Raw genomic sequence first — 15,220 nt, 5'->3', positions numbered from 1 at the left:
AAGGAGAACCAAACAAAGATATGACTGACAGGAGGGAGGTGGGACCATGCATGACAGTGACCTCACAAATGCACTTCTGGAAAAAATGGTCCCCATAAAAAATGTATCCCCATAAACGCATTCTTAAACCTTGTGCATAGTCTTCCCAGAAGAGTTGAATCTGTTATAGCTGCAAATGGTGAACCAATGTAATATGGATTAGGAATTGGATGTCACTTAAGCTCCTATATGAGTCAAGGAAGGTGAGCAAATACTTTTGGCAATATAGCATATCTGTTCATTCCCATTACAAAAACGTCATGTTGGCTCACTTTATCTTAGAAATCAGTATGACAAGGTGTTTATGTCTCGGTGAAAGAGGTGTGATACATGCTGTAATGTTGGGGCCAAACATAGAATGTCAGTATCATGCAGGCAGATAGGTATCTCCACAAACAGCAGCTGCATTAAAATCCATTTTTGTAATGTAACGTCTGTGGCATAGTGATTTTATCTTTTATCTATGTTATCCATCTTTTCCTCAAAAGCTTTTTTCAGTATGTGACCACACAATGTCATTTAGCTGGGTGTCTGTAAATGGTTGAGCCCTCTCAGAACAGCAGTAACATTGTAACTCCGGCAACACTGCTGCAAACTAATGCATTCTCACCAGCTCAGCACCCAACAGCATGCTAATGTTAACCTTGTGGATGTCTGTTGTGTTACAAAAAGAATAGAATAGAATAAAATTGAATAGAATAGAATAGAAGTCACAAAATTTCTAAAGGACAGCTCATAAGTGTCACAGTTGGACGGTTCCAGCCCGTAAGGGAGATGCCCATGCACACACACCCACACAAACACACACACACACACACACACACACACACACACACACACACACACACACACACACACACACACACACACACATCTACACACACACCCACACACATACCCCCACACACACCCTCCCTCTCTCCCAGTCTCCCTCCTACTGACACTGACAATTTACAAAAAGTCTAACTCACTAATTCAATTAATTAAAGTTTTTAAATAACGTTTAATAATGCTCATACAGGTGCTTTGTCATACAGGTCAGACCTGTGTACAGTTCAAGTAGGTAAAGTGCTTTCCTGTGCACAGTTCTTTAATTCATGTCACTGGCTAGCTAGTAGAACACTAGTTAAAGTATTCAAGAGGGAATTGCGATTTGCAATATTAAATATGTCCTTGTAAGAAGTTGCTTTAGGTAAGCAGCTCATTCGCTAGCTCCTTAGCTCATCAGAAGTACAGCACAGCAGAGGACTGGTATCCTTGATGGGCCTTCTGTAAGCATGACAACAGAGAGGGCACATCAAGAAATCACTAGATAAGTTATGTGTGTGGTTCCACATACTATCAGGATCACACCCATCTTTTGACACACTCACTGTCCTTTCAATATACCCACTACTCCAACCTGCAGACACACGTCTCATGTGTCTCATGTGACCTCTGCTCGGGTCTATCACACAGGTCAGACCTGTGCACAGCTGTTTCACACAGCAGCTCTACGACGTAGGTCAGACCTGGCCTATGTACAGCTCTACTATACAGGTGCAGAGGCCTATCATACAGGCCAGGCCTATATGCAGTTCTATTATACAGGTGTCGACGCTGAGTACAGATCTGGTATATAGGTCAGACCTGTGTACAACTCAATAATATCAGTCAAACAACAACCTTTGCTGCATCCAGAATATTTTTTTCATCTGTTTAAACAACTCTAACTGGTTTCTGAACTAAAATTGGTGATTAGTCTTTACAAGTGCAATTGGTGAGTACAATTGGTGATTAGTATTTGTGCAAATATCATGGTCCACAACTGAAATAATATCCAGTCACCATCAGTTATGTGATCAAAACCAAGTGGAACTGTCACATAGCAGTTCTGAAAGTTAGGGCTCTCAAAACCTTTTCCGACTCTCCTAGTCAAAATTCCACACAAGGGGAAAAATATTCCCAGACATGTATTGTTACTTGCCTTGGTGATTCTTTGTGAGGGTGTGAGATGGATAACATCATGTGCTGTGAAGCAGGGGATCTCCCAGGGGGCAGGTCATCTGCACATATCACACCATGATGATGCAATAGGAAGAAAGAAAGTTAACCCACTGAGAAAGCAAGCTCAGGGGAAGAGGTGTGAAATCTGAAAAGGAAATCCCCACTATTGTGTTAAATGACATTTTGATTCCTTATAGGGACAGTGGATTTCCTACCACCACATCATCAAACCTTCTGTTTTGACAGATTCATATGCCAGCATTATGTTTGAAATTTCATTTAAACCATGCCATACCAATGCCAGGGGTTTTCATAGACTCAAAATATATATGCATATGTCAAGTTCTGGGTAATGTGAAATTAAAGGGACAAAAGAAGACAAAAGAAAAAAAAATGAAATAAACCCAGACATTTGTGATGAAGGGATTGAAGGAGCAAACAAGGTGGATGGCAAAGTCAGTTCTTTAATATCCAAATCTATAAAATCAAAACACAAACAAAGCAACAGCACAGTAGCACAGTAAATACTAATAACAGTGCTCATAACAGTAAATGCTCATAACATTAAATACAGCTTCAAAAGAATCTCAAAACCTTCCTGTTTAGATTTGCTTTTAGTTAAGCAACTCTAATAGTAAATCATTTTATAACATTATCACATTATTTTACATTCTATGTCTGTTCTAATAATTTTAAGTTTTTCCATCTTATTTACATAATTACATTATTTTGTCTATTCTATTAATAATTTGTGATTTTATTACATTATTTTATTTTGTTTGTTTCCTTTTGATCTCTAATTTATTTTAATGTTTTTTTTTCTTATCTATGTTTCCTTGTAATGTTTTTTCCTTTATTCTGTAAAGCACTTTGAGTTGCATGTATGTATGTGTCACGTGGGGCTACGCCCCCTCTCCTAGCTGTCACCCTGGGTTCCCTCGTGTTCGTGTTCTTGCCCGTTTGTCCCGCCCTGCTCGTTGGTTTTGATGGATTCCTTGTTGGTCACCACGCCCCTGTGTCATTGCCGTCACCTGTCCCTTGTTTATTTCGTGTCCTTATAATCCCTGCACTTCCCCAGTCTCACTATCGGTTATTTTGTTCATTTGTCAATTTGTTCTCTATGTTCATGCTATTGGTTGGTGTTTGCTGTTCACTGTTTGATCCTGTTCGTAAGTTGCTCTGTGTTTCCCCGTCATGTTTTCGTCATGCCTGTGTATACGTGTTATTCGGACTGCCCTCCCATTTTGAACCCGGACTGCTTCTCTGACGATGGTTATGGATTATCCTTTAATAAATCTCGCTCTTCTCAGCATTTGTGTCCGTCTTCTCGCCCCGCAGCGCGAGCTGCGTTACATAATAACCGATCAACCAAGGACACAGCGAGAGAGCGAGACTCTGGCAAGTTCAACCGCTGCGATGAGATGTTGACTGGTTTGATCCAGTTCGACTCTCCGATATTGCAGCGCGAACGAACCAGAGACAGGAAATCCCCTGGCGCTGTGGGTACATGGGAGTCTCGTCGCTGTAAGAACGAAGCAAAACCACTTTCGGTTTCTGGCTTTAGCGGCGAGCTCCCCGGTAAGCGCTATGTCTCTGCCCGACTCGATACTCGCTATGGGAAGGAACAACCTGTAGCGTGCAATTCGGGCAGGCGGGAGGAATGTGCAGACGAGTGTTGGCTTGGCTCTCGGTTGGCTTGGCTCTCGGTTGGCTTTCAAGAGTCATTGTGAGCTCCCGATACCTCCGACGAGGCGGAGTCACCGTGAAAGCCACCGAGAAGCAGTTGTGTCTGTGTGTTCTTCCAGGCGCAGACTAGACCGGGGAGGGAGGAAGACTACGCCCCTGGTTCAGAGCCCCGCCGCCACCAAGCCTGAGAAAGCCTCCTTCCCTGAAAGAGACCTCCCTCCGCTGATCCCGGAAGCCTCTCCCCAAAGGCCCCCTAAGTATTTTTTGGGGGTGGGTGGTGGACACTCGCACAGGGAGTGGCCGGCTGAGACCCGCGATGACGTCAGTATGGCGGACACGCCCCCCGATGACGTCAGTGCGGCGACTCCGCCCCCGATGATGTCAGTGCGGCGACTCCGCCCCCCGAGGACGTCAGTATGGCGGACACGCCCCCGAGGACGTCAGTATGGCGGACACGCCCCCCGAGGACGTCAGTGCGGCGACTCCACCCCCCGAGGACGTCAGTATGGCGGACACGCCCCCCGAAGACGTCGGCTTGGCGTACACGCCCCCCGAGGATGTCGGCTTGGCGTACACGCCCCCCGAGGACTTCTCCTTGCCACAGCAACCTGTTCCCGCTGCCTGTAGGCAGACCACGCCGGTTCCTGTTCCCGCTGCCTGTAGGCAGACCACGCCGGTTCCTGTTTCCGCTGCCCGTAGGCAGACCACGCCGGTTCCTGTTCCCGCTGCCCATAGGCAGACCACGCCGTTTCCTGTTCTCGCGACCCAAGAGGGGTCGTCCACGCCGGTTCATGTCCCCGCGACCCAGGAGGGGTCATCCTCGCCGGTTCCTGTCTCCGCGACCCAGGAGGGGTAGCCGCCTGTTCCCGCTGCCCGCCAGCGAACCGCGCCTGTTCCCGCTGCCCGCCAGCGGACCGCGCCTGTTCCTGCTGCCCGCCAGCGGACCGCGCCTGTTCCTCCAGTGACTGTGCTGCCCTCTATTGGGCCCAGACTTTATGTGCCCTCTGCTCTGCCCTGTACACCTGCCTCGGTACCCGTGTTCCCCTTGCTCCCGTGTTCTGTCCCTGGATTTGTATTGGTCCCAGTTCCTGTGTGTGTGCCTGTTCGTGTCCTTGTGCCCGTCCCTGTGTTTGTGTCTGGTCAGTTCCTCCAGGTCCCTGTCCCCGTGTCTGTTCCCCAAGTCACGACCCGCTTTGTGCCTGTGCCTGTCTCTGTGGTCCATGCTGTCTTCACTTCAGTGTTTGCCTCTGCCTTGTCCCCTGGCCCCACTCCCGTGTCTGTCCCCGGTCCTGTACTGTCCAGCCCTGCTCCTGCTCCTTGCCCTGTGTCCGGTCTCCCTGTGCCCCGTGTACCGCCATGCCCCAGCCCAGCTCCTGGCCAGTCTCTGGTTTCTCTGTCCCTGCCATGCCCCGGTCTCCATGCCCTGCTTCCCCCTGGTCTGTTCCTCCGGTCTGTCCCGTGTCTGCTGTCCCTGTCCCTCGCCATGTTCCGTGGTTCCCTGTCTTGTCCTAGTCTGGTTCCCTGTCCTGTCTGCCCTTGCGTGCCCCGGGGTGGCACGCTTTGAGGGGGGGTTCTGTCACGTGGGGCTACGCCCCCTCTCCTAGCTGTCACCCTGGGTTCCCTCGTGTTCGTGTTCTTGCCCGTTTGTCCCACCCTGCTCGTTGGTTTTGATGGATTCCTTGTTAGTCACCACGCCCCTGTGTCATTGCCGTCACCTGTCCCTTGTTTATTTCGTGTCCTTATAATCCCTGCACTTCCCCAGTCTCACTATCGGTTATTTTGTTCATTTGTCAATTTGTTCTCTATGTTCATGCTATTGGTTGGTGTTTGCTGTTCACTGTTTGATCCTGTTCGTAAGTTGCTCTGTGTTTCCCCGTCGTGTTTTCGTCATGCCTGTGTATATGTGTTATTCGGACTGCCCTCCCATTTTGAACCCGGACTGCTTCTCTGACGATGGTTATGGATTATCCTTTAATAAATCTCGCTCTTCTCAGCTTCTCGCTCGTCTCCTCGCCCCGCAGCGCGAGCTGCGTTACAGTATGAAAGGTGCTATACAAATAAAGATTATTTACTAGTTATGAAGCCATTTATGAATTGTGTTACCACTAGTGGTGGGCCGTTAACGGCGTTAACGGCGGTCGTTAATTTGATACTCTTATCGGGCAATATAAAAATTATCGCCGTTAATCTATTCTTAAAGTTGGGTTGGGAACTGGGTCAAAATGGATAAGCAAACTATGATGACTTTCAACTTGATAGTTTAGCTCAGCTGTATTCCTAACCAAATTGCACAGTAGGGACGAGAACGAGTTTTTAAACCTGTGAATTACAAATCGTATGTGTTTTTACATGGATGCAGCCACGAAGTCGCCAGGTTTGCTTCATGGAAAATTCATTTTTAGGAACGTAAAGTGTTACCGGAGCGGAGCTCGAAGCGGTCGTTTTCTGCATGGTCCTAGCGCTAGATTCATCGCTATTTAAATATTTATTTTTAACCGTTAAAACTACAGAGGACCAAAACTGACTTTTGAAAATTACGTCCGTAAGGTTAAATGTACTAAATGTTGGCTTACATTTCAAATATTATGTTTAGCTGAATAAACATGTTATTTAATGTAGTATGTAGGCTTACAAATTCATGTTTAACTGAATAAACCGTTGAACATGAGTAGCCTACATTTTATTGAGCATGTTTTTTTTTTCTTCAAGTATCAAAGTAGAACAGCTTCCTCAAGCAGTCATTGATGCATTTTGGAAACAGGAGATGAGCCCCTGGTCACCCTCTGTATTAAGAAATCCTATCTCAAAAACTGACTTTTAGTCATTACTTGGGTAGCATGCATATGAGCCTTTTTAATATAGATTAATCTAGATTAATCTAGATTAATTTCAAGATTTCAGTGAGATTAATCTAGATTAAAAAAATTAATCTATGCCCACCCCTAGTTACCACATCAATTCACAGTACATGACAGCAATATACTTGTACCAGGTCACTTCAATATACACTTAAGCAAATGAAAGAAACCACATTTATGCATTTAAATGTAGAATGCTCTTATGATTTAATCTCTAGGAATTTGCTCGTTTTACTCAAGTAAACAATTTTTTTTTACTTCTAAACTGACTAAAAGTGTATGTGTGTGTGTGTGTGTGTGTGTGTGTGTGTGTGTGTGTGTGTGTGTGTGTGCGTGAGTGTGTGTGTGTGTGTGTGTGTGTGTGTGTGTGTGTGTGTCAATGTTCTTCAACAAAATAATGAAGTCTATGTTTTTTTCTGTTTGGGGAAAAAAATGCTGGCTGGGACGTTCTTGTGGGTTTCTTAGAATGTTAAGTGTTTTGATGACATGAACGGTTCTGTCAGTGGGCATGTCGAACAGGGTGAAAGTTCGTGACACTCCAAGAATCAGGAAATGCTGTAAACGTCCCTCGTGTTTCGTTATGGCCACACGAGTAAGTGATTTGATTGTATTAACACTGCCTCCGCGTTCTACGTAACCACAGGAACAACTTCCTTGATTCCGTCGTTTCTATAGAAACACAACAACAAACCGCTTTACCTCTGTTATGGCTGGTTGGACCTTATAGAAAGCTAAAAACGGGCAAAGAAACGTGTATTAGGTGAACAAAAGACAATTGTAATATACAATAATAATAATCATCTAAAGCACAGAGAGGTTTGTCTGCAAGTGCTCTAACGATTGCTGAAATCTCCTAGAATCATGGTAAGTTGCTAACTTTTTATGCTTGATAACAGAAAAACACGATAGGCTAAAAGTTGTTCAATAGGCATAACAGGCTGCACAAGAAGCTAGGAAAATTGGGCCTTTTGGTGATTTTCGTAGACTCAAAGAGCATCTTCGTCTACACGGCTGTCCAGCGCCCATCCTCGCCGATACCGCACTCGTGCACGCATCTCTCAAGTGGACGAGTCTCTTTTTGGAGCGCCCAAACAGGTGAATACTGCAAGTTTTAGCATACAGTCCTAAATTAACTCATTATTTAAACTAAATTACGTCATTGGGCGCGTTACAAGGACTATCTGATATTTATAGATCAAAGTGGTCGTTTTGAGACTTTTAAGTTTCGTTTTCTCCATCAGTCACAATGTGAACTGGAGGATCTTAGTAAAGGCAACCTTCCGGTATCCAGAACACTGTCTCGCTCTGCTCCCGTTGGCAAAACACATAAATCAGCGTCAATTCGTGTCATCACCAAGGACATCGTCAGAGAGTTGAGGCAAGTCCAAACAGCTGTTTGGTTTCCAAGACACAAGTCAATGCTGAATATGAAGAAATTAACAATTCGATTTGTGAACATTTGTGAACCTCACAAATTCCTCACTTTGAACCAGAATCCCACGCAAAGACCCATCTGGACAGTCCATCATCCTGTGTCCGGATGACTTCGAGCGCATCACGGCTGAGTCACGTGTATTAAGGAAAGAGGAGACGGAAGCTACACTGCAAAGCCAGCGCATATCTCGCGAGAAGGCCATGGTATGGACAGAAAAACAATACTTGCGCCTCATTAAGTTACAGCCTAATATTTTACCAGATCTAGAGCTGTGTTAATCTGAAGCACTATACTGCACCCGAAACACTGTACAGTAATGTGAATCTACATATCCAGAGTTCAAGTAAAGTTGCCTATGAGTTAAAAAAACATTTTGGCATTTGAATGTAGGGGAGACCGGGTATGGTTGTAACACTTTTTGCTTCAGCACCTGTAACTCACTGAATTTTTGAGCTAGACTTCTCAAACTATTATAGAAAGCAAACACATTTGTTTACTACAAATGACACCAGTTCAAACTTCAGATGAAATATCACAGCCCTCGTGAATTGATGTCAAATACAAGGTGTTCCCTTGTTACAACCTACCTACCTACTGGGGTTGTAACACATGCTGGGGTAAGTTGTAACAATTAGACAAAATAAGCAAAAACAGAGGCCACACCATGCAAAATGCTTCAAAAATATATATTTTAAATAAAATAACAATCCAGAATAATGTGTCTCTCTCTGTCACTGACCATAACTCATATCCACTTTCTGTTTTACTCAGAAGTGTGGGTGTGTAAATTAGTGTACTACAACAAACTTATTTAACAATATGTATGCTTAATGAACAGTAATACAATGTACCTGTGTAAAGAACATGTAGGTCAAATATAAACAACGGCAATGTGTGTGTGTGTGTGTGTGTGTGTGTGTGTGTGTGTGTGTGTGTGTGTGTTACATGGCAGATACCATGTGCCTTTGCAACTGATCTGACTGACTTGCCCTTCTTTGTGACCTCATCAGATGCTTATTTTAAAGCATTTGCAGGCACACCTCTGTCAATCTTTCTTTAAAATGATTAAAAATCAAGAAAGTTTTCTTAGTTGTATGTAAGGTTATGGCTGTAAAGCTGTGTTACAACCCACCCCACCCCTGTCAGGCATTGTTTAACTAGCTGTATTAGCAAGGTGATTTGAAATTAACAGGGGGAAATGCATCACAATTCACCTGAGAAACTACAGTTTAATGTAATATAATTCATATGGTTTTATCTGCAATATTACAAGTATTAAACAAAATATAGTCTTGATTCAGAAATTTACTTTCTCACCTCAAAATCAGTTTTTTCTCTATAGAATCTGCATGTGTGTGTTTCCAGCCTTGATATTCACCATGTGGGATCAGGGAGGAATTGGGTAAATACTGGAATGATCATATGACTCCTATCTTATCCGTGATGGGTGGAACTGATGGTGTTACAGCTCTCCCCATGTTACAACCATACCCGGTCTCCCCTAACACTAGCCATCTTACTGGAGCCTACTTGAGCACTAGTGTAGACGAAGAGTAAAGAAATGCATTTCTTTTTACTTTTAAAACAAACACAATTTGGTAATAGCATAAGACTCAAAACTGATGATGGGGAACACAAGGCTGGCCTTCTTAAAAGGATAATTCAAGTAAAAGAGACTAAATAAATGCATACTCACACAACACAATCATTACAACAATAGTATACATTATGCTTAACTAGTTTACATATTTATTCATATATTAATATCTCTGGACCAGTTGTATAAAGTATTAGAGACCCATACTTGAGTAAAAGTACAAGTACTCTATCAAAAAATTGACTTGAGTAGAAGTTGAAGTGTTCTTTAATAACTTTACTTAAGTGGAAGTACAGAAGTATTCAGCATTTTTTGTACTTTTTTGTATTGCAAGTAGTTTATTCAAAAATTTATTACTCAAGTACTGAAAGTAAAAATTACAAGTATTGTGTTTTGAATTAATTCAATAAAGTCGTCAGTTTGATTATCAATTGTTTTTATATATCACTTACAAATCAAATATGTCAAAGACCACAAATACAAGTGTTCTGTACAAACAAGTAGCAACTTAAAACTGGGCTTAACAAAAAACAGATAATCTCTGTCCCGCTACGTCGTAGGTTTGACGCAGAAGTACAAGTTCACCTTAATTTAGCTGAGAACACGAGATGTATTTTGGACGTAGAATCCCGTCGGATTCTAAGGGTGAACCTACTGCCCTGCGTTTACCCTCAATAAATGCATGTGATGGAAATTGTATGATTTCCCTTTATGCCAGGCTTTCTTAGTATATATTAAACACATACGATGCCTATGTTAGGGCTCTTTGCATATATGTGTGTTAATAATGGCTTCAGTGGGCCTCAGATGTGTTTGCCTTCTCTCTGGACGGCCTCGGCTCTCTCCTAATCTGATGTTCCTCTGATGTTCCTAAACTGACCTCGCAGGAGGCGCCGGCCGGTCCCCCCCAATCTTAATTTGGAAGGGGCCACGGCGGCACTCAGTCCATCATGCCATCACGAGGAAGCTGAGCGTGGATGGGGCATGCGAGGGTAGAGGCCAATATACATCTGTCAAATCAGTGTTAATTATGTCATGTTCATCCAATCACATTTAGTTAATCACCTCATGTTCACCTCATGGACACCGTGTGTGCTTATGATTAAAGTATAAAAGATGAGAGTTTGGAGAGGGGAATTCGCTTTCTTTTGCAGACGCCTTGTATGTTTGTAACAGGGGTCTCTCGGAGAGAATTTCAACCACATGCCCTATAAAAACACTACACCAGTGGTGCCCATTACGTCGATCGCAATCGAAGTGTCGGTCGATCGCGAAGGAATGTGGGTAGATCGCATGACATTAAAAAGTAGTGGATGAATGACAGGCTATCGTCCATCTGCACTGACGGTTATATATATACATCGGCCCGGTAACAATTTACGTTCGCCACCCCCCCGGCAACAACTTACGTCAACAATTTACACTCGCCACCCCCTCCAGGTTAAAATCCCACTCCAAGCGATCTTGAAAAGGTAGATCTTTCTGACTTGGTCATCTTATAAGTAGCTCACAAGCTGAAAACTTGTGGGCACCCCTGCACTACACTATAAAAATGGATGCCATGAACATAATTAGGTTAGTTAGCTAAGATATATAACCTAACTAGAGCTTACTGACAGCTAAAGCTGGTGTATCTTCTGTGCGTTATATTTATAACTTACATTAATGTGTTTCTTCAAGTTTGAAGGTGAATTTTTGAAGGCCAATATTTCACCCTCTTTAGGGAGGCAGAGATGGCACTTCATCATATAGGAATTTACTTTCACTCCAACAAACGCAAACACTGTTTCTAGGTAGGGCCAGGGTGGTCTCCTTCCTCACCCTCACCGCCACAATCACTCGATGTTGAAGGTGTGGAAGGTGCCAATATATGTACATTCAAACACCAACAAGCTTATTATGCAGTACTTCTGCTGTCACCAAACACGGTACCATCTCTTTTACTGAGATAAAAAGCTAATTATTTGGAATAATTTGTATATGTGTATTTGTATAAATATGTAAATTAAGCTGAAGGTGCTGGACCTTCAAAGTTCCGTACAAGTGCATGAATTCCACCTTGTAACTTCACACGCACAAAAATCGAGGTGCACGACCTTGCGACGCGACCGCGAAGCCACCGCGATTGCGTCATTTTTGCTGCGCGAACCCTTGCGGCAGTCACGACGTGTCAAGTGAACCTAGATTACAAAGCTCAAGTGTTCAGTAAAGGTAGCAGCAGAGTAAACGCGATGCGACCGGAGCATGCGCAGTTTTCTCATAAGACAGCCTGATCGCTTGACCCAGTGACAGCGCCAGCTAACATGTTTATAATTGTAACGAATAACCAGTGATGGCTTAGTTACCTTGAAAAAGTAATCTGATTACTGACTACTGATTACTCCTTTTAAAAGTAACTTAGTTACGTTACTGATTACTTGATTTTAAAAGTAACTACGTTAGATTACAAGTTACTTTAGTAGTTACATTCAGCAGCAAAATTAATTTTTCCAATATTCACTTTATTGGAAGTGCATTATAACAGTAACAATGTATTGAAGCAGGTTCGGTAACCGAGGCAGAAACTGCTTAATCCAAAAATCCCGAGGAGGGAAACTTTATTGATAACGCAACCCTGGCGCGCGCAGGCCCCGCCCCCCCAGTGTCACTTAAAGGGCCAAGACTCCTTGACTGGCCAAGTGTCTGTCCGTTAGGGAATTCACCGTGAGGAGTAGTAGTCGCTACAGTATCTCCTGACATTACGTTTGTGTAGCTGCACGGTATTATTTGTAAATTTATTTGTAAACGTAATACAAGCGAACTGTTCAGTCAGACAGCTATTTGCTGTGAAACGAAATACCATTACAATTTAAAGCATTTTAAAGTAGCCTACGTTAGTCAAAATTCCAGCACTTTTCAAATGTGGAACACAATGCAGCATTAAAAATTTTCAGGTAAATGTTCCTTCCCCTGTTTTTGAGGGGTATTTCTTTATACTACCACATATTGTTACGGGAGGACACTGCAAAAAATGACTTGTAAAACGTGCCTGCGCTCTCACAGGGTCGCGCGCAGCGTGCAGAGTCGAGCGCTACGGTCTGACGCAAAAGTAGAACTGAGCCAAGAAGAAAGCAAAAATATTTTTACTAGGGAAAATAAAAATAGTAACGCACAGTTACTTGGATAAGTAACTTTAATCTGATTACTGGACTGGAAATAGTAGCGCGTTATATTACCAAAAAAAGTGGTAAGATTAGAGTAACGCGTTACTAAGTAACGCGTTATTGACATCACTGCGAGTAACTACACAGCATGTAAAAAATGTATCGGAGTAAAAGTATTAAACTGATGGAAAATATGTAGTGAAGTAAAAGTGGAAGTAGGAGAAAAAAATAATACTCCAGTAAAGTACAGATACAGCATTTTAGTACTAAGTACAGTAGTGAAGTAATTCTACTTCGACAACTCTGCTCTGGGGACCACCACCACAGTATGGTGACGCACTGTACACAGATGTGCCAGTCATAGTATGAGTTGTGAGATGTTATCTTGGAAGCACCCACACATCTATAAGTTGTGAGACGTTATCTTGGGAATGCCCACATCTGTTTAAGTTGTGAGATGTTATCTTGGGATTGAAGTTGAACACTGGCCAGTGTGTTCATGGCCAGGTGATGTAGATTAGCAGAGTTCAAATGTGGCGTTTCTGAAGTTGCGTGAGCGTTAAACATTCCTCTGTCCACAGTTTAATAGGAATACATAATACAAGGCATCCCCATCCTCAGCCCATGGGTGCTTAATGACATGACTGTGATTGTTGTGGACAGGCATAGACTTGGGTTTAGGGTTTGTGTGCACTTACGTAATGACGTGTACTGTTTGGGTCACGTGGTGTCGGTGGCGGTAACAATTTGTAATATCACCTGTGCACTTGCTAGGTGAGAGGAGGTAGTGAGTGGGCAATGGGGGAAGCCTACTTTTGCTGACCGTTTAAACGATGTAAGTTGCTGATGTGAACGTTGCCTAAGGATTATTGCTTGTATCTGGATTTTATGCCATTTGTGGATTGTAGAGATCTGTGGACGCTGATGTTTTAATTCTTGTATATTTGATTTGATACAAAATAAAGCAACCCTAACTGAAGCTTGGCTTTACGTTTTGAACAGCTAACGCGTCTGGCATTAGTTTCCCCTATTCCCCTATTCAGTCGTCAACATTGTCAGCAAAAATATCGGCAACGGAGTTGCCCGGTTTCAGCGCACAGCTTGAACGCTACTACGCCTACGAAAGCGGCCTGCCCGACTCAGACGGGGAAGACAACGGTGGTATGTAACCGGTGCTTGTGCTGTGTTGGCTATTGTTTGTTTGAACGCAGTTTGGTTACTTCCACGAGAAGACGTTGTTGTTGCGACGGGCCTGTCGCTGTGTTTGCCCTTTGACCGTGGCTACCGCTGTTTAGTGCTGTGTGTGGGCCTGAATTTCATTGGGGATTTGGCGTGTGTGTGTGTGTGTGTGTGTGTGTGTGTGTGTGTGCTGTGGCTTTACAAGATATTGAAGTTGACAAGCTGGTTTCGGATGCTCTTCGTCTTGACTGCTTAAAATGAGTGGATCACAAACTGCGTCAGTCGTTGGAAAACTAGAACAGGATAAAAGATCAGTTGTTCTTACTGGGAAAGCTCTTGCAAATAAAGTGGAAACCATCCAGACAAGAAGAAAAAAGTATGTAAACAAAATGAAAAGGGTAATTGTGTCTCTCAAAGAGCTAATGAAAGATGATAAAAATGATTCAGTTTAAATCACAGCTTGATGAATTAATATGTCTGTTTGAGAATGCCAGTGCATTGCATGAATCTTTACTGCCTTTAATACCACTTGATGAGAGAGAGAAGCAAATATCTTGGTTTTCTAGCATCACTAAATACAATAAAGGCTTCATGGAGGATGTTAAAATATGGCTTTCTGAGGCTGATAAATGTTAAAGCAGGCCATTTTCTGGCACAGTGCCATACCAGGAAGCCCCATTGGAGAGAGTAATGGGTTGTCAAGACCATTGAAAAGGAACCTCGATTGTCTCTTAATCTTCAGCATGACGTTTTTGATGATGTGTTTTCATCTGATAGTGTATCAAATCAAGGCAGTAGGTCAAGCTCAAAGGTATCGTCAACTTCATCTGCACATCTCAAGGCAGAAGCTGAAATGGCCGCCTTGCTTGCACGTCAACATATGCTCAAAGAAAAACATGCAATTGAAAAACAGGAGGAGCAATTGAGGAGAAAGAAAGAACAACCAGCTTGAAGCAGACATAGCTGCAACTGTTGCAAAGGTCAATGTGTTGAGAACTGGATCCACTGTACAGAGTACTGCTTCATGGAAATCCAATGGAATGGAATTGTATTTTAAAATGAAGGAAAAAACTTTTGAAACTTTGAATGCTGATGCAGAGATTTTTGTTTCACAGACACTTAATGTAAATACAAAAGGAAATACAATTATTGGAAACACGAGGCCTAAAGTAAAAATAGTGCAACAAAGTGTGAAAAGGGATGAGCCTGCACCTCTCCGTAAGGGGCCTTCTGATCTATCAAGACCACGTGGTACAATTCCATGTTTGCCACTGCTGCAAGCTGCTTGCTCAGCAAC

The 15,220-nt window shown here is 43.2% G+C and overlaps 1 protein-coding gene across 1 annotated transcript in view; it reads left to right on the top strand.

Annotated features, from left to right (window-relative positions):
- The first annotated feature begins 7,075 nt into the window (after positions 1 to 7,075).
- The window catches only part of cfap45 (cilia and flagella associated protein 45), a 36,101-nt gene continuing 27,956 nt past the window's right edge, over positions 7,076 to 15,220 (top strand). The window contains exons 1-4 of the mRNA XM_076994513.1: positions 7,076 to 7,433; positions 7,554 to 7,664; positions 7,811 to 7,947; positions 8,063 to 8,207. Of these exons, the coding sequence (XP_076850628.1) occupies positions 7,431 to 7,433; positions 7,554 to 7,664; positions 7,811 to 7,947; positions 8,063 to 8,207 (396 nt within the window). The 5' untranslated portion in view covers positions 7,076 to 7,430. The remainder of the gene's footprint in view (positions 7,434 to 7,553; positions 7,665 to 7,810; positions 7,948 to 8,062; positions 8,208 to 15,220) is intronic.

The sequence above is a fragment of the Brachyhypopomus gauderio genome, chromosome 2 (assembly GCF_052324685.1).
Source record: "Brachyhypopomus gauderio isolate BG-103 chromosome 2, BGAUD_0.2, whole genome shotgun sequence".
NCBI classification, from domain to species: domain Eukaryota; kingdom Metazoa; phylum Chordata; class Actinopteri; order Gymnotiformes; family Hypopomidae; genus Brachyhypopomus; species Brachyhypopomus gauderio.
Note: the sequence above shows the minus strand (reverse complement) of the source record. Positions and strands in the feature narration are given on the sequence as shown.